Source organism: Panthera leo, chromosome D2 (genome assembly GCF_018350215.1).
Source record: "Panthera leo isolate Ple1 chromosome D2, P.leo_Ple1_pat1.1, whole genome shotgun sequence".
In the NCBI taxonomy this organism is placed as follows: Eukaryota; Metazoa; Chordata; class Mammalia; order Carnivora; family Felidae; genus Panthera; species Panthera leo.
This window is the reverse complement of record NC_056689.1, coordinates 44,424,521-44,441,929: the sequence shown is the minus strand read 5'-3', so window position 1 is coordinate 44,441,929 and position 17,409 is coordinate 44,424,521. Positions and strand designations below refer to the sequence as shown.

The following is a 17,409-nucleotide window of genomic DNA, read 5'->3' as shown; positions in this document are numbered from 1 at the left end:
GCAGGCATTACTCAGGAAGCCCTGCCTTCCTCACACTTGCTGCTGTCCTACAGTGGCTTAAGCCTGAGGAGCCCCGGGGGCTGTCCATGAAGTTGCCCTTGTCCTAGGTCCTGGCCCAAGGCTTTGGAGGGTCTGCTCCTCAGGGCCCAGCCAGCTTCATGCCCATTCCCTTCAGGGCCCTCACAGAGTCAAAGACATCTCTGAGTACCTGGGAGGGAAGCAGGGCCTGGGCACCTCCAAGAATGCATTCCCCAGCCGTGGGCCTCTGTCCGGTTATCTTCCCTATTCCTTCATCTGGGAAGGCCCCGGCCAGCCGCCCAGCAGCCCTCCGGAGGCTTGCCTGACCTTCAGGGTGGCTATAAACAGCACAGCCTGTCAGCACTGCTAGGCGCTGCCCAAGAAACAGCAACTATGGCCTCGAAATTCCAGGAATTGCCGGCACAGTTGCCCCAGAATAGTCTCAGCCTGTCCCCCTCCCCCTCCCAGGGGACCCTCCGTCCTCTGCGTCCCCACTGTAGCTAGAAGATCTGACAAATACTGGAACCAAAAACAGCAAAGAAACAAAGGCTTCTGGGCTGGTGCCCCAGGAGAGCCTGCTAGGCCGAGCGAATAAGGCTGTAAGAGATAGAGGCCTTGGTGCAGAGAGCCGGGCATCCTTCCCCCCTCCCCCCACCGGGGTCCAGGTTCAGCCCCACGGTTCCCCCATCCTCACCACCACCTCAGTGGAACAACAGGTGCACAGAATTTTATAACTGTGAGCAGCAGAGCCAGACAAAAACACACACTTCTTCAGTAGAGTCAAGGGCTGCACGACGCACCAAGGACAAGGCCCCAGACCACAGCCTCTGCCTCTGCCCCAGCTCTTGGACCAGAATGGGCTGAGCCTTTGGAGCTGCTCCTTAGCGGCTGCTCCCACCCCTCCCCCACTTCCTGGAGAATTGGCTGCGGCTGGATGGAGGGGCGGGGGGAGAGGGGAGCTCATGTTGCAGGCCCAGCCGCACCTGTCCAGGATAAATAAAGGCATTTCCCCTCCACCCTCCCATTCTCCCTCCTGAACCCACTTCTCTGTGGATCCTCAGAAGGGAGACCGGGCGAGGGAGGGGGGCTGCTACAGCCCCAAGGTTGATTCTGGTGGGCAGGGTCGGGTGGGGACTGGAGGTACCACCCAGCGTGAGGGTGGCAGCCTTCTTCCAGGAGGAGCAGCCTGTGTCTACAGCTGACAGGGAACAGGCCCCATTCAGTACTTTGTTACTAATCCCCAGCCAAAGGGCTGAGCGGCAGGCCAGGGAGTTAGGGGTTCCTAAGGTCACAAGAGCTCCTGAGCAAATCGAGCCTCGGTTTGCCCCGTTCTGAAGTGAGACGGTAATCGCAGGCCCGCCTGCCCAACCACCTCTCTCAGGACCGCAGTCCAGGTGCCCAGGGCTGTCGGCCCTGCCGAGAATGAGCGAGCCCTGCCTTTGCTGCCCCCATCCCTACTCCGCTGCAATACGCCACCACTGCCCTGTTGCAAAGGCTCAGGCCAGGACACTGGAGCATCCGCTGGCCCTGCGTCCCACTGGGGAATAAGTTCCTGGTCCAGAAGGGCCTTGAGAGCCCCAGCAGGAAATACCACAGCCCTGGTGGGAGTGTCTTGGGCCCTGCCTGGCCAGTAGCACTGAGCCTGGGATGCCCAAGCCCAGGATATCAGTGGCCCACCCGAGAAATTTGTGAAGAGGTTCTAAGCCCTGGGGAGGATCCAGCATCCATCCCAGCCTGTTCCCAGCCTTGATGACTTGGGGCATGGCTCTGAAGGAGGCTGAGAGGCCATTGTACCTATCCCCCGATGCCCTGCATGAGCAGCGGGTTCTATTTTTAAAGGTCCCCCTAGTCATTGGCTCCATGACATCCCAATACACCCTTTCCCTGCAGTGAGGACATTCTTCCTGCTGTCTAGCTTAAGGCCTCTGTGCTGCAATATAAGCCCTGGGCTGGCTGAGGCCAGGTGGTACATAGATCCTGGGTGAGGTCATTGACTATCCTGGGTGCCACTGCGACAGGAGGCTAATTTCCACCCGCAGGGATGGGGCAGGGAGCACCAGCATGAGGCCTGGAGGACTGTAGGGCTGGGGGAGATGTGGGCTCAGTCTGAGGCATGGGAGGCCTGTGGATCCATGACAGTGAGGGTAGATGACCCCTCCTTGGACATACGGGAAACCTGTAACCACCTGAGAGCAGTGCAGGGTCCAGTGGGGGAGGGGCCATGTCCACTGGGACTCAAATGCCCATGTATCACCCCATCATCAGGCAGGGTGTCCAAGGCTCTGGGTGTCCTTTTGGTACTGCACCCTGCGGTTTCCGGGACAGTGGGTCTGAAGGGGTGGGGACTCAGGTCAGATGAACAAGATCTCCGGCAGGATGGAGAACATGGCCATTTCCTGGGACCAGAGCTGGTCCAGTGCCCCCCGCTGGAGGAGTGTGGCTTTTATAGCTATTATGAAGTTCCTATGTCACCCCTGAATGGGGCTTCTCCTTCTTCGCATCCCCCCCAAATACCCACACCAAGTTCCACAAACAGGATCGCTCCTCCATGGGGGCACTGGCTCCCTGTCCCCTCTACCAAGCACTGACTGCCCACCTCAGTGCCTCCCTTCCCGCCCCCACCCTCCACCCCCAGAACCACAGCAGAGCTCTGCTGCCCTGAGAAGACACTGCCTCCCTGTCCCCCGGTGGGCAGCAGTCCCAGCTCCCTGGCCCATGCATCACCCTCCAGTGACAGCCTGGAACCTCAGCCTGCCCCCTCGTGCCCACACCAGCAGCACAGGAGCTCAGCCTCAGCCCTACCCCATCAGGCAGGGCTTGCCTTTGCCCTCCCACATCTCACAGTCCACCCTGAGCCTCAGGGCCTTCAGACTCGCTGGAGAGAGGGTCTGAGACTTGCAGCTCAGCCAGACTCGCTGGAGAGTCCTTTGACAAGTGTTGCCTGAATGCTTACTGTGTTCTAGACACTGGTACAGGTGCTGGGAACACAGCAGTGGTTAAAACAAAGACAGATTCTCCCAAGCAGATCTAGCTTATCGCCTCTCTGGACTTGAGTGTTCCTGGCTAGGCAGTAGAGCTACTCAGACAATCTCCAGTGATCTGTGACATCCCCAGCAAGTTGTTCCCTGACCACAGACACTCCAGAACACGTGGACCATTTGCCCAGGTGAGCATGAGGAATAAAATGTCAAACAGGTAGGCAGAGCAGCTGTGGCTGAATGGGTAAGGGCCCGGCCAGGTGAGGGAGGAAACCAGTAGGAGATCCCCAGCAGGCCCAGGAAAGGGGGTAGAGATGAGGCTGTTACCTGGGGCCTGGGATGAAGGGGATGCTGGAGCCCAGTTACCAGCCTAGCCTAGCCCTGAACCCCAAGGGCAGGGCAGCTGAAGTCACCAGTCTGCCCACCTATCTATGTGCTGGCCTGTCACCTGCCCTCTCCATGCTAGGAGTGCTCTCTCCCCATAGCAGCTGCCCCCTTCTGTGGAGATGGTCCAGGCTGGGGAGCACCTTGAGCCCACCCTCCCCAGGGAAGGGCTTAGGAAGGCACTATACTCTGTTCACCAGCCTGCCTACCCAGCGAACTTGGCCTTTCCTTCTTGGCTCAAAACACCCACCACTTGCCCATGTTTCACACTCACAACAGGTTGGCGAGCTCAGGTAGACAACAGCTATGGCCAAAACCAAGGGCCTGTGGCCGGCAGTATCCAGTTGGAGCCGGTCCCAGCCCCAAGTCTGGGGATGGGACATGCTCTGCTCTCCGAGAGCCTCAGGGAGGACAACAGAGGGATGCGCACACCCTCCTCAGAGTGTGCCCCGCCCCTGTGGGTGTCAGGCTGTGTGGGCAGTGCACACTCACCCGGGAGATAGTGAGCGGCATGTTGAAGTCCTTGCCCCCCTGGAGACGGAAGCCCCAGGGCCCAGGCCCGGTCAGGGTCACGCTGTAAGACATGCTGGTGCTGACAGCAGCAGCCTCTGTGAACAAGAGAAGAGAAGAATGAGAGGGCCCTCACGCACCCACCTCCCAGCCTATACCTGGGCCCCTACCCCCGACCCCCAGCCTTGCCTGCTCCGTCCCTTGCTGCCTGGCCAGGCTGTGTGGAGCTCCTGAGAGGCTCCTAAGAATAGCCGGGAACGAATGCCATCGACACTGATATCTGCCCTCTGCTGCGCCCATAAATGGACTGTAACCCTACACTCTGCCCGCCCGCAGCCTCCCACCGTGACTCACACGGCTAATATTGCCCCTGGGGAGGGGTGTCCAGCACCCAGCACCCCCCAAGGGGCAGGATGGGGGACTGGCCAGGTTAGTGATAATGCTCTCTCCTCCTTGCTCCCTCTGCCCTTTAGAGAGCCCAGATGTGTGTTCTCTCGGCCCAGCTCAACCCACCCGTTTGCCCAGAAGACTGGGGCTTTGCAATTTGTGTCTTTCTGCCCTGTGCTCCCTGGTGAGGACTCTGAGGTTGAAGCTTACCCAGTAGAAAGCCTGGGACCAAGCTGAGCCTCCAGCTGGTCTGGACAGAGCTTCTGTTCAGGAGACTGGCAACTGGTCCAGGGTTGTCCAGCCGTAAAAATGATCAAATAATAACTGTGTCTATGGTCCTGGCTGAGCTCAGCTCCAGGTCCCTCATGCCATTATCCCCTCAGATTCTGAGAGGCTGCCACCTTGGCCTGCAGGAACCAGGGTTCAGAGAGGTTAAGTGCCTTCTCCAAGGTCACACAGGGAGTGGACCCAGGCCATGCTGGAGCACCTGAATGGTGCTCATTTCTACTGGGCTTGTGCCAGATAATGCGTTCCCCAAGGCCGCAGGCACCTCCCGATTCCCAGGCCAGGCATGGGGGCGAAGGGCACAGGGTCTTGGCACAGGGTCTGAAAGCAGGTCTGAGGCAGGCCCACACCCTCCAGACCCTCTAGGGGCCCAGAGGTTATTCCTGGCTCTCCTGTCTCATTTGTGCTCTGGAAAACTTGACAGCAGCATGGAAAGCTCCAGCTGCCAATGTCGCACGCCAGGCCCCCATGCCCTTTGCACTGGAATGGCAGTGGGTAGGGAGGAGGGGAGGAGATGCCATTTGCTCAGCTGCTGGGATGTGGGGCCAGAAGGCAGAAGGAGGGGGAAGTGCGTGCGGTGTGTGTCTAGCTTGTAACCCAGAGACAGTGTGTTCTGGGTGGGGACCTGGGGGCCTAGGCCCCTTGGGACTCCAGCCAGTGTGTTCTTTGGGCCAAGATACCTCCGGAAGCCCTTCCTCAGAAGACACTTCAGGCCCTGTGTGGTCTGGAGATAGATCAAGGCCCAAACTGGCTCTGATTGGAGAAACTGAGGCTCAGGGAAGGTGAAGGTGACAGGGCTGGCAGTTCTTTGGCCCTCTGGGAAGGCTCTAGCCCTGGCTAGGCCCTGAAGACTCAGAGTGGGCCTGGGGTGTGACGAATTCCCAGTTGCCATCACCCCACCTCATGGCCTGGCACATACAACATGCATGGTAGCATCCCCACATCACAGGGACATTTGGTAATTTGCCCAAGTTCACAAGAATATCAAGTGGAAGACGCCAAAGAAGGACCTGTATTCTTTCCCCCATTACACCACCTCTTCTGCTGGGTATCAGACAGCTCAGGCTGCCCCCCTGCCCAGGCCTGGCCCAGGAAGCCAGGAAGTCCAGGAAGCTCATGGCCAGCACCCCACCCTCCCCATACCATCCCCTACCTCACTCCCAGGCCCCCTCCCATCCATCCCCACCTCCAGGTTTACCCCCTTTCCTAGGAGGGGTCTGTCCTGCCAAGCTGGAAAGGACCCGGCAGCGAGGTATGACCAGTGTGGGGAAAGAAAGAAGCCCACCCTGTAGGGGGAGGGGAAGCCCCGGGCTAGGAAGTACCTGGAGCTGCAGGCTCTTTCTCTGGACTCTGGCACCCACACTGCCTGATGCTGCCTCTGGGGAAAGGGAGGGGTGATGGGAAGGATGCTCTTAAAGGGGAAGGCCAGCCTCCCTCCGTCTGCCTCCCCTGGGAGACCCAGCCAGAGAGGAGCTGGTGCCCACAGGCTGGGCATGAACCGCCTCCTGATAACAGCAGCTCACTGGGGAGTGGGGGTGGGGACAAGCCTGGTCTTTGTCCCTCCTCCATTCTTCCCCTCGCAGTTTGAGGTGGAGGCTTCGGGAGTGAGAGTTGCAAGGTGGGGGACAGAGGGAGGGGAGAAAGAGATGCTGCGGGCGTCAGAGGCCAGGCCCTGGGTCTCTCTCCCATCGCGACACCAACAGGTGAAGACCATGCTTCTCTGCTTTTTATTTTCCTATATGCTGTCAGAGCGATACAGCCCTGGGATGATCTTAGGTCACTGATTCGAGACACGCCACAGGTGCAGTGTGTGCACACGTGTGTTTGGTGGGCATGCAGACATGTGCAGGTAGAAGAGTGTGCCCGAAAATGTATGTGTGCACAAGAGGGTGGGCCATGGCAGAAATAGCACTGGGGAAGCAGAAAGGGGATAACGGTGAAGAACAGATTCCGGCGCATGAAAGTCTGTGCTCGGCTTCAACTGCTGGCCGCGGGAGATGCAGTGCTGGCCTGCCCACGTCAGTGAAATGCCCAGCCCGGGTGCAGCGGCAGCTCGCAATTAGCTGGCGTGTCCCACGGAGCCATCGCCATTGTCATCGCCTGGACAATCACAGCACACAGCATTTGAGGAGAGGCAGATGACTCCGGGAAGTAGGAGGGCCTGGGCTGAGCCTGGGGTGCAGGCTGTTGAGATGAGAAGTGGGTGCCGAGCACATGGCAGGGCAGGTGTTTTGGGGTGTGGGGCCCCGAATCCAGCACAGCCTGGGTGACAGGGCCACTTCCAAAGCCTGAAGGCTCATGGGGTGATCTTGGGTCTGTGTGTATGAGGGGGAGGTGAGGGAGCTGGATGTGTCCCAGAAGAAAAGGTGAGCCAATAGGCACCCTACATCCTAGGGTCCTGGCTGGGGAGCAGCCCTTTGGTCTGAAAGCAAACAGCACACATAGGTTTAGCTCCAGGAGTGTCCCACTGGGAGCATTCTCCCAGTGACCCTCCATGTTTAGGGTCACCGAGCAGTGAAGTGCGGTCGCATGGAGAGGCCAGGTTGTGTCCTGGCTGGGGGATGGGCCTTCTCCGAGGCCACATTATGGCCTGGACGATGGAGCCTGCAATATCTAAGGCCACCGGCAAGACCTCCCCCCGGGGCCGTCCCCTAGGCTCTCAGACTCCTGCAGTCAGTCAGAACTGAGCTCCCCTCACCCCCACCGTCCAGTTGTCCTCTTCCTCTACTCCCTCTGGGGGGCCTGCGTCTCCTCTCGCCCTGCGGCCGCAGTCACCTCATTTCTTGCCTGTCTTACAGCACCAGCTTCCTCCAGGCTTCTCCCTGCCCGTTCATTACATTCCAGCTGTCCTTCTCCAGCCGCTGCAGGGAACCCAACCACCCCACAAGGTCAACCGAGCCTACCTCAAAGCCCTAGCTAAGTCCTCCAAGGGCTCCCTGATCCCCCCAGGGTCAAGGCTAGAGACCCCTCAGGTCAGTATCTGATTGGGCCTCCCCACAGTTCCTACCACCTCTTGCCCTTCTTTTCTCCTCTTCTCTCCCCACCACTAGCTCCCGGAGTCCCTCTGGCTGCTCCTGGGTCACAGAGCAACATTCTGTTCCAGGACACGCCAAGCTCCCCAGTGGCCCCACTGTGTTCACACAGGCTCTTTTCTTGGCCTGGAGTGCTCAACATCACCCCCATCCTGCCTGGCAACCCTTGCTTCACCTCCACCTTTCCTGGGGAGGCCTTGGGGACTTGCCTCTGCTTTCAGCACCCTGTGTGCTGATACCTTGATGGCAGTGCTTATCACACGTGTTAGGTGATGGCTGATATGCTGTCCCTCCCTGCCCAGTGCCCTAGCCCGGCCCAGTATTCCTTCCAGGACAGGCGCAATGCCTTTCCTCACTGCTTGTCTCCGTCCTGGCCTCTGTGGCTGTTCACAGTGCCCAGGGTCAGGGCTGGGGGGTGAGTCATCCCTGGAGCTGGAGCATCGAGGGAGCTGTGCTCCTAGGAGAGGCAGGGATTCTGCAACTGCAGGGAGCAGCCCAGGGCTCCCCCTCTCTGGGACACCCAGGGGGCAGCCTTGGGGACGTAAGGCAGGACATGGTCTTAGGCTTGCTAGGGAAGCCCAAGAGATCCCAGGAGCTGGGGGTGTTGCACCAGTGTGAACAGAGGGGCTGGGTAGAGAGCTGTCAGCTGAGGGGGAAGGGTAGCCTCGGGGCCTGTGCACACGGCATTTCCAGCGTTCCAGAATATGGCCTTCTCTAATCGCCATCGACATTCCGTTCCATAGGCACTTGGGCTGACAGCTGGCCTTCTTTTAATAGCCACAAGTATTCTGGGTGACATCCTAATCTCAGGGCATTCACAGCGAGCACATAACAGCTTACAACACCCACCCCCCAGGTACATCCAGCCTCCAGTCACGCAGACAGCGTGGTCACACGCAGTTTAGAGCGGACAGGTTGGGGCATACTCAGTCCTATGCCCTGTGGTGTCACAGAGACAGAGAATATGTGCTGTGCACATGGTCACACACATGCACAAGTTACACTCCACTGACTCACTGCACACCACATACCACATACTGTCACGGTCACACATACTTACACACACAAGCTATACAATCATCACAGCACTGTAGAGCTACCACCACCTGCCATGCATGTGCATAGTCAGGGTCACGCAATCACAGACACTCTCAGGTACAGTCACAGACCACATTCAGGCGTGCTCGGAGCATCTTGGAGTCACAGAGACCCCCAGGCACCCCAGGCAGGCAAGGGAAATCTGGGTGGGGAGGGAGTGATTCCCAGAGGGCACTGGGCCCGCCCACAAGAACAGCTCCCCTTTCCAGGCCACTCCCTGGGCTACTTGCCCCCTGTCCCCACCCCCTTATAGACTGGCAGGTGCCGGGCCCAATCACCCGCCCAGGCGTCTCTGCTTCCCGTCCCTGGGGCCTGACAGGGGCCTTGGCTTCCATGTCCTCCAGGCCCTGACTGCAGGGGAACCGTCCACTCACTTGCTGGGCAGCCCCCCACACAGCTGCCGCCTCCGTGTCCATCCAGCCCTGGGGAAGGTGAGAGAGTCACTATGAGGTGAGAGGGACATTCCAGAGTCTTGCTCTTGCCCTCTTCCCCAGCCAAGTGTCTCTCCGTCGTCCACACAGATATTCACTGAGGCAGGGTCTGTGATACTGTAGGCTTGCTGGTCACCAAATCCCTGCAAATTCTGAGTGCATGTGTTCGTGTGTGTGTGTGTGTGTGTGTGTGTGTGCACTTGTGTGTCTTCCTAAGCATGTGGGATGGGTCTGTCTTCACTCTTTGATGTCGTGCACTACAGTGGTTCAAGGCAGGGACTGCTGGCAGCTCCTCCCTCAGCCCCTTAACAGAGACCTCCAGGGATGGAAGCAGTGGCAAAAGGTCAGTGGCGATTCTTGGTGAGGCCCATGGTGGGCCCTGTAGTTACAGTGATGGAGAAGCCCAGGTGTGGCTGGGAGACAGGAGCCCACAGCACAGAAGGCTCTCCTGGGGACAGCTAGCTCCTGCCTGTCTCTTGGGAGGCCCCTCTAGGGCCACAAATGCCTGTCTTTTCAAGCTGTGGCTCTAAGCTCCTAGAATAATGCCAGCATGGAAGAGAGATCGCCTAGAGTTGGAAGATGCATGTTCAGTCCTGGCCCTGCTCCTGGGTGACCTTGGGCCAATGCATTGCCTCACCAGGGTCCCTGCCTGTCAGGGGTGGATGGTGCAAGGGAAAGCCATGGAACAGTTGTGAGGGGCTCTTCCTGACCGCATCCCAGGGTCCTCAGGGTCCCTGAGGGTCCCCGAGTCTCAGAGGCAGCCTTGCCCAGAGGCCTGAGGCTGGCCTGGTTGAGGAAAGGAGGGCAAGGTGCTAGCCAGCAAGGGCCCAGCATTCTTACCACCTCACTCTCAGAGCCTAGGGATGCCTGGCGTCTCCGTCCGGAGATCCAGCTGAGGTCCGAAGCCTGGCTGCTCAGTGTGGAGCGGTGGGTAGAGCGGTAGCTGGCATAGGGGCCAGTGCGCTGGCCCGACACGCCCAGCAGCACCCCCAGGCAGGGCAGGTACTGGGCAATGGCCATTCTGCAAGAACAACACATCTGGTTAGGAGATGGGGGTGGACCAACAGACTGATACAGGGCTAATGGGAGTGGAGAGAAAGCCACTGGGGAAATGGGGGAGTTTCAAACATTGTAGTTATGAGGATAGACAATTGATAGGGTGATGGCGATGGACAAAAAGACACTGGCAGTCAGAGGAGGTGATGAGGAAGGACAGACAGATGTTGGGGTGAAAGAGACTGACAGGCTCATAGTGTTGGGGATGGACAGACACTGAGGCCATGGGCATGGAGGGAGAGGCTTTGGGTAGTAGGTTCAGCAAGGTGCTTGGTTTCAGCTCTCACGTGGCTGGCCCAAGGCACATCTCTTCCAATGGGGACCAGGGACGCTCCTCTGAGCCTGCAGCTGGCCTCAGCAGGGTGGGGAGTTACTGACATCACCAGGCAAAAGAAAGCACTGAAGGCTTCCTCATGCAAGAGGCCAGTTATGCCGGGATTCTATCAGCAGAGAAGGCTCTGGGCCAGAACCAGTCCCAGGCCTCTGCTAGGGCCCTTGAACTCTCCCGACTGTGGTCTCTCTAGGACATTGCTCTCTGGGGGCTTCTCTTTCTAGCGGGTATCACTGCTTATTGGCCATTTTGCTGCCTTTGGGCCCTGGCTCCAAAAATTCCATAGTCAGGATTGGACACTGCCCAGGGAGCTCTGATGTCCCTCCAAGCTGAGCCACCTGGGAAACTGGGGCAGTGGGTAGGGGGGTGGACAGCAGCTCCAGACCCCACCTATTGTCACTGGATGCTCCCAGCTGCTAGAGGTCCCCACATATACGAGAGATAGGAAAGATGGCTGGCCTCTGCCCCCATTCACTGCTTCAGGCCCTCTGTGACCATGAGGGTGGGTCTGGAGACCTGGGGCTGGGTCCCGGAGGAGGGCCGCACCTGTACTTGGGGTGGGTGATGGCATAAATGATGGGGTTGTGGATGGCAGAGGCCTTGGCGATGACAGCTGGCACCGAGTTCATGTAGGGTGTCAGCACATGCGCGTACCTAGGACAGAGAAGCAGTGGTCCCCCTGCCAGCTGGCCCTCCTAGAGCCTCCACAGCCCACCTTCCCACTCAGGAACCTTCTTCCTCTAGGCCAGGCCCTGCAGGGCACAGCCCAACCTGGCCCAAACCAACACAGCCACATCAGCCCCCCAGGAGGGACTGCCATGCAGGGAGCGTTCTGACTGGAGGTGAGCGGGAACCAGGGGAGCAGTTGAGGGTGGGCGGCTGAGAGGAAGATGTGCCAGGTTGGGAGGTTCCGCCAGGTCCACTATAGCTTGGAGCCTGTGCTGCTGGCAATAAGTCCTCCCCACCCCCAGTGACTCTGGCCCTCCGCCCATCTCCTCCCCCACCCCACCCAACCCTGAGACCCACTGCTTCCCTGGCTGCCTTAGAGTGATTTCACCAGAGAGCTTTAGGGAGGACCAGGCCATTCCTGCACAAGGAGGTCTCGTACCCAAACACGTCCCAGGATTAATAAGTATCACTGTCACAAAGTGCTTCTGCATTCTGGCCTATGTCCATGCTGCTGTGGACATCAAGGTCCCCAGACTCTAGCCACAAACGACAAGCAGGCAGGGGGTGAGCGGCTCTCCTGGCTGTGTGTCCACAGGTGAAGAGGGAGCCAGAAACTCAGGGAGAGTCAAGTGTTCCCGTGGGATCTGGCAGGACCTAGTAGCCCTTGTAGGCCCTCAGGTCAAATCCACTGTGGTCCAGAGCTCCCCGCACCCCTAACCTGGTATGTGTGCCAGTGCCTCCAGGAGCGGGTGGGCCCATCTCCTGCAGGGAACCTTACAGCCCGGGGAGAATGAACAAAGTTCTGAGGACTGACTTCGGTTGTGGGGATGGCTGGCTTGGGCTTAGACTGAGGAGGGTCCCCTTACCCTCCTCCCTCCCCCTGCCCCAGCCCCTTGGGCACTGCTCACCCAGCAAAGGCCATCAGGGCCACAATGGAGTAGGGGGCCCAGGAGAGCACGAAGAGAAGGATGACCAGCAGCTCGATCTTGGCCATTTTCCACTCTCTCTGCAGCCGCTGCCGTTGCCGGGGGGACCTACCACCGCCCTCGCAGGCCCTGAAGGTCTGGAGAGCCCTAGGACAGGTGCAAAGTCTGAGTCTGACCCCACTCTGGATGCAGTGAGTGCCATGATCATGGCCACTGTGGGGGAGGCTGCCTGGACATTCCCTCCAATGCAGGAAGCCCTGACTCCCAAAAAGTTCTCCACCACATCCAGCCTAAGCTGCCTCCCTGTGGTTCCCCCTGTGATGTCTTCTCTACCCCCACAGACCTCCTGACCAAGCCTAACGGTCCCCTCCTCAGAAGTCCCCATCTTCTGAGACTCCTCTAAGCACCCAGGTTGCTCTCATCTCTAGACATCCCATCTACTACGCACATGTGCTCAGCTTGTCTTTGCCCACCTGGAGCTGGGAATGTCCTGGGTGGGTGCACATGTGAGCCTGGGGGCAGGGTAGGGGCACCCTGGAAAGGGGTATGGCTACCCTCCCATCCAGCCCCTCCTCGCACCCAGCTCTTACTGGCCTGTCTCCCGGATGGCCCTGAAGATGAAGATGTAGCAGTAGATGATGACCAGCAGGGGCAAGAAGAACACAAAGCAGAAGAGCAGCATGGTGTAGGCTCGAACTGATGGCGTGAAGCTCATGTAGTCCCAGGAGCAGGAGGTCAGCAGCCCCTCTGGTACGTAGGCGCCTGGAATCCGGGGTGGGGGGCAGGTGCTCAGCCTTCAGGGTAGTGTGATTCAGGCTCCTCCTCCAGCAGGGGCTCTGGAGGTGGGGTCTGGGATCCCTGAACACTGGTCCCAAGCCCTGCCCTTCCCAGTTCAGTGCGGAAAGCAGGGCACCTGGAGGAGAGCTTTCCAAGCCAGTTCTAGCAGGCAAAGCCCACTGCTGCCCATTTTTGCTTTGGAACAGAGACCTCACCATAGCCCCAGGGTCTCACTCCACCAGATTTGGCCAGGTGCTCGATCCTGCCACAGAAAGGTGGGTGCCTTCCTGCTAACTCTCCTACCCGCTCAAGCCCCACACCCCAAGGCCTGCGTGTCTGACTCTGCAACTCAGCGTTGGATACACCTGTCACTTCCCACCACCCAAGAGCCATGTGGTCTTCCCCTGTACTGGGAGAGAGGGACCCAGGTCACGCTCTGATTGCTGATGGCACATCAGTTTTCCCTGCTGCTAGTTGTGTGCCCTGAATATCCATCTGCCTTGAGCCTCAAGCACTCCCTTGGCCCCACCTGCCAGCTGGCCACCCCGAGTCTACCAACCTGCCCCTTGAACATGCCCTTCCCAGCTTATCTTCCCCTCTCCCGATTCCCCCAGTCCACTTACTCCAGCCAAAGAAGGGTGGCAGACTCCAGGCTAGGGCATAGAGCCAGACGCCCAGCAGGACAAGCGCCGCCCGCCTCTTGGACACCACCCCGATGGTGGCCAGTGGGTGCGTGATCACCAGGTAGCGGTCCAGAGCAATGGCCATCAGGGTGATCATGGAGGTGATGCCAAAGAGAGCCCCACAGAAGGCATAGAACTCGCAGCCTGTGGGCACAGCTCCCTGACCTCAGATCTTGGCAGGAGCCCATGAGGTACCCCAGGGGAGGGAGCGTCTGAGGATGTCACATACTCAGCTCCTGCCTTCTCTCCAGAAAAGCAGCCCTGAGCCCCTCTCCAACCTGGCTACTTGCCACATCTAGCCCAGAAGCTGAGTTTTCCCTCTTGCTCACTCATAGGATTGAGGGCGGCCACCCATTCTCTGCCCAGGAAGAGCAGATCACCTCCTTGTCCAAGGCCACCCTCCACTGTGGGCATGGCCCGCCACAACCCTCCTCCTCCCTCCAGCATAAGGGAACCCTGAACGTCTACCTGCCTCCCCGAAGAGCCACCGCTTATGGAGGCTGCTGGCGAAGAAGACAGGGGCCTGGGTGAAGGACATGAAAAAGTCACTGACCGCGAGGTTGATAATGAACATGTTGGCAGGTGTCCTGAGTCCTCTGCTCCTGTGGAGGGTCAGAAGCTGTCAGGAGGTGCTTCTGCTGGGGAACTTCCCTGAACTACATGTGCACACACACACGTGTGCCCACACACACATGTGCACATGTACAGTCACCAGCCACTGGGCCATAATCCGTCTTGCTGCCTAGCCAGCACCAGCCAGACAGCTCTGGAGCCTGACAGTGTGGACTAAGAAGTGAGGTCCCCTGAAAGACAGCAACTCTTGCCCTGTATGGAGAGCAATACCACTCCCAGAGTGTCGTGCAGCCCAGCAGAAGCAGGAGCTAGCTCTAGGGCTCATCTGTTTCCTCCTCTCTCCTTCTGGAACCCTCTGCATGACCCACACTCTCTCCTTGGACACATCCCTCATTCCTCTGAACCCCTCCAGGCCAAGTTCTCCCAAGTGGCTTCTCCCGCGGAGCTTCTCACATCTTCCTCCTCAGGTGCCCCTCCTTGTCCCCCTCATTTCAGTATTTCTGCAGTCTTCACCCTCGGAGATGGCCCAGGCTGTGCCCTACAGGTCAGGCACTTTCACAGACTTCTCTCCCATAATTATCCATCTTTGCATCTATCCCCTCCCTCTTTTCCAGATGGGAACACGGAGGTTCCCACCCAGGAAGTGGCTTCTTCCAGATAACAAGGCTCAGTAAAGTGGCACTGCCAGGATTCAAACACTTATTTGATGGGCACTGCAGAGGCGTAGATTTACTTAACCATCACATTGACTCCGTGAAATCAATCACAACTCCGTTTTGCCAACAAGAAAAACGAACTCCCAGAGGATAAGTGACTTGTTCAAAGTCGGTTCAGCTAATAGGTAGTAGGGTCAAAATTCACTTCTTCACCTCCTGTCTCACCATTCAGCCCAAGAATGGGGCAAGTGGGGAAAGAAGCTGGGGGTGGTTTCCAAGGGTGGCTGCTGAGAGTCCTGAGGATTAAGGATCCTGTTGCCTGGGCTGCTTTTTGAGGCAGAGGAAGGATACCCACTGGGGCAGGTGACATGGAGGTAAGCTGAGAGCAGGGTAGAATGGACAGAGGCTCGGGTATTGTAGGGACATTTGTCTTACAGAAACTATGCCTGGGGCCCATTGGCATGTGCCACTCAAGTTGCCCTGGACTACTCTTTGGCCCCTTCCCTGAGCTGGAAGATGGAGGCCTGCCCTAAGACCACTGAGGGCTTGGCCGTGGTGTCCCCACCCAGGCTCAACGGAGCCCTGGCAGAACTGGCACTAGAATTCCTGCCCTGTCTTTGCATGGCCAGCTGCCCTCAGTGCCCATGCCCACCAACCAGGTACCTGCAGAAGGTATAGATGACCATCAGATTGCCCAGAATCCCCGTGAGCCCCACCAGCAGGATCACTGTGCCCAGGGTGTAGTGGGCATGGTCCGGAACATCAACTGTGGGGAAAGGGATCCAGGCAGCAGCCTGAGCCCTGGTTGCCTGCGGAGAGGCAGAGAAATAAGAGCATCACGTTATCCTGTCATCTTCAAATAACCCCGAGAAAGAAGGGTTAGGGTTCCCATAGGGTGGTTAGGGAGACTGAGGCTCAGAGTGGCACAGCCACTTGCCACACTACTAGGAAGTGGCTGAACCAGAGTGGAAATTCAGATCTCTCTAAAGTCAAGCTCAAGCTCCTATACCATGACACAGAGGCACAAGGATTCTAGGATCATCTGTTGGAGGCTGGTCGGACAGACAGACACATGTCTGACAAGGAGGAACACAGCTGGAGTAAGTCTACCTTTCCTTGGGGAGAAGGCAGAGCCATCCCCTGGGTGGCTTTCTCTCCACTATGTGGCCCTGACCCAAGCACTCAAGATGGTCCGCAATGGTATTCTAGGCCCTGTAGACTCTGGGGTGGTGGAGTTGGGTGGAGCCCCTCTCCTCAAGACCCCCAGCCTCAAAGACTGCCACAGTATAATGGAATGGGGCTGAGTTTGATGCCTGGCATGGGAGAGAGGAAAGGAATTTCCCTTTAAAAAGAAAGCTTACGGGGCACTTGGCTTGCTCGGTCAGAGTAGCATATGACTCTTGATCCCGGAGTCATGAGTTTGATGTTGGGTGTAGAGATTACTTAAATAAATAAATAAACAAAAAAAAAAAAAGAACACTTAAGTCTCCCAGGGTCACTTCAGGGAGGTCATGACCCTATAGGCCAGTACAAAGGGCTTTAAAGACCCCTCTGCCCTAGCTCCTTTCCTGGGAAGGAGGACAAGTTAGTCTCTGCCTTGCCTCCTATAGCTACAGAGCCTTTCCATCCTATCCAGGATATAGGCCTGCATCCCAGGGTCCTAAGGGCCAGCCCTCCCCAGTTAACAGTGGGTTTGGGGGCTATGGTCCTGGGGCCCTGGCAGGATCTTGGACGCAACAGAAGGCACCTAACACCTCACTCTGGGCTGGACAAATCCAGAGACCTAGGGTATGCCTTCCTCTCTGGAAGGCTTCATGGGACATCCAACCACCCTCAGAAAAGAATGGATGCAGCCAAGGACAGATCTGGGCCATTCCAGCCCCTTGTCCTTTAGGGCTGGCCTTTCTGTTCCTCGAATGACTCCACAGGGAAAGACATTCCCTACACTGTCTTCCTTGTCCTCTTTGTGGGATAGACTCAGAGAGGTCCAGTAACATGCCCAAGATCGCACAGTAGAGCTCAGGCCATTTTTATCTCCCTGTCAAAGCCCCTGTGTGTTCCCAACATGGAGGCCAGGGTGAGGGGAGGGGAGGCTCTGTGTGTGCACATGCTGGCCTCTGGCTTACCGTGGGACTGATGGGTAGAGGTTGGTCCAGGCTGGAAGTGCTGCTCTGGTAGCCGTCCCACCTGCTGGGTGAAGCTGGGGTGGCCACACAGCTGGGCTCCTGGGTTCTGGGCCCTGAAGGAGGGTTCATCCTGAAGTAGGGCCGTCCTTTCTCAAGCCCACAGAGAAGTCAAGGGCACAAGGTGCTCAGGATATTAGCTGTGCCCCGTCTCCCAAATTTCCTCCTTCCTTAGCATCCCTGCTTGATTGGCTGGCTGCCTGTTCCTGCATCCAGCATGGACCGAGCCTGGAGCTGCTCTTTGAGCTGATGACTGCTGTGTCCAGTGAAGCACAAAGGAACGAGTGTCACAGCTATGGCGACTCACAGCCACGGGGTCTGTCCCCACCTTTAAGTAGCGGAGCGGGGAGTGCACATGCCCAGTTGCTCGGTCCTGCGGGCTCCCTCAGATACAGGTCCCTGGGTATCTGTCCACAGAAGGTTTGATGATGG

General features: G+C 58.1%; 2 protein-coding genes across 4 annotated transcripts in view; both read right to left on the bottom strand.

The window, feature by feature from the left end:
- Nucleotides 1-4,581, bottom strand: part of LDB3 (LIM domain binding 3) — a 64,364-nt gene extending 59,783 nt beyond the window's left edge. For all 3 annotated transcript variants that reach the window (XM_042909364.1, XM_042909365.1, XM_042909366.1), the window contains exons 1-2: nt 4,080-4,581; nt 3,873-3,988 (exon numbers count right to left, since the gene is read on the bottom strand). In XM_042909364.1, coding sequence (XP_042765298.1) covers nt 3,873-3,965 — 93 coding nt within the window. In that variant the 5' untranslated portion in view covers nt 3,966-3,988; nt 4,080-4,581. The remainder of the gene's footprint in view (nt 1-3,872; nt 3,989-4,079) is intronic.
- Nucleotides 4,582-6,609: 2,028 nt separating this feature from the next.
- On the bottom strand, nt 6,610-17,049 carry OPN4 (opsin 4). The gene is made up of 10 exons (XM_042908443.1): nt 16,921-17,049; nt 15,458-15,603; nt 14,034-14,167; nt 13,506-13,709; nt 12,696-12,867; nt 12,088-12,252; nt 11,057-11,164; nt 9,964-10,144; nt 8,971-9,114; nt 6,610-6,984 (listed from the first exon to the last, which is right to left on the bottom strand). Exons 1-10 carry the CDS (start codon nt 17,047-17,049, stop codon nt 6,946-6,948), a joined length of 1,422 nt encoding a protein of 473 aa, XP_042764377.1. The 3' UTR covers nt 6,610-6,945.
- Between the last annotated feature and the right edge of the window lie 360 nt (nt 17,050-17,409).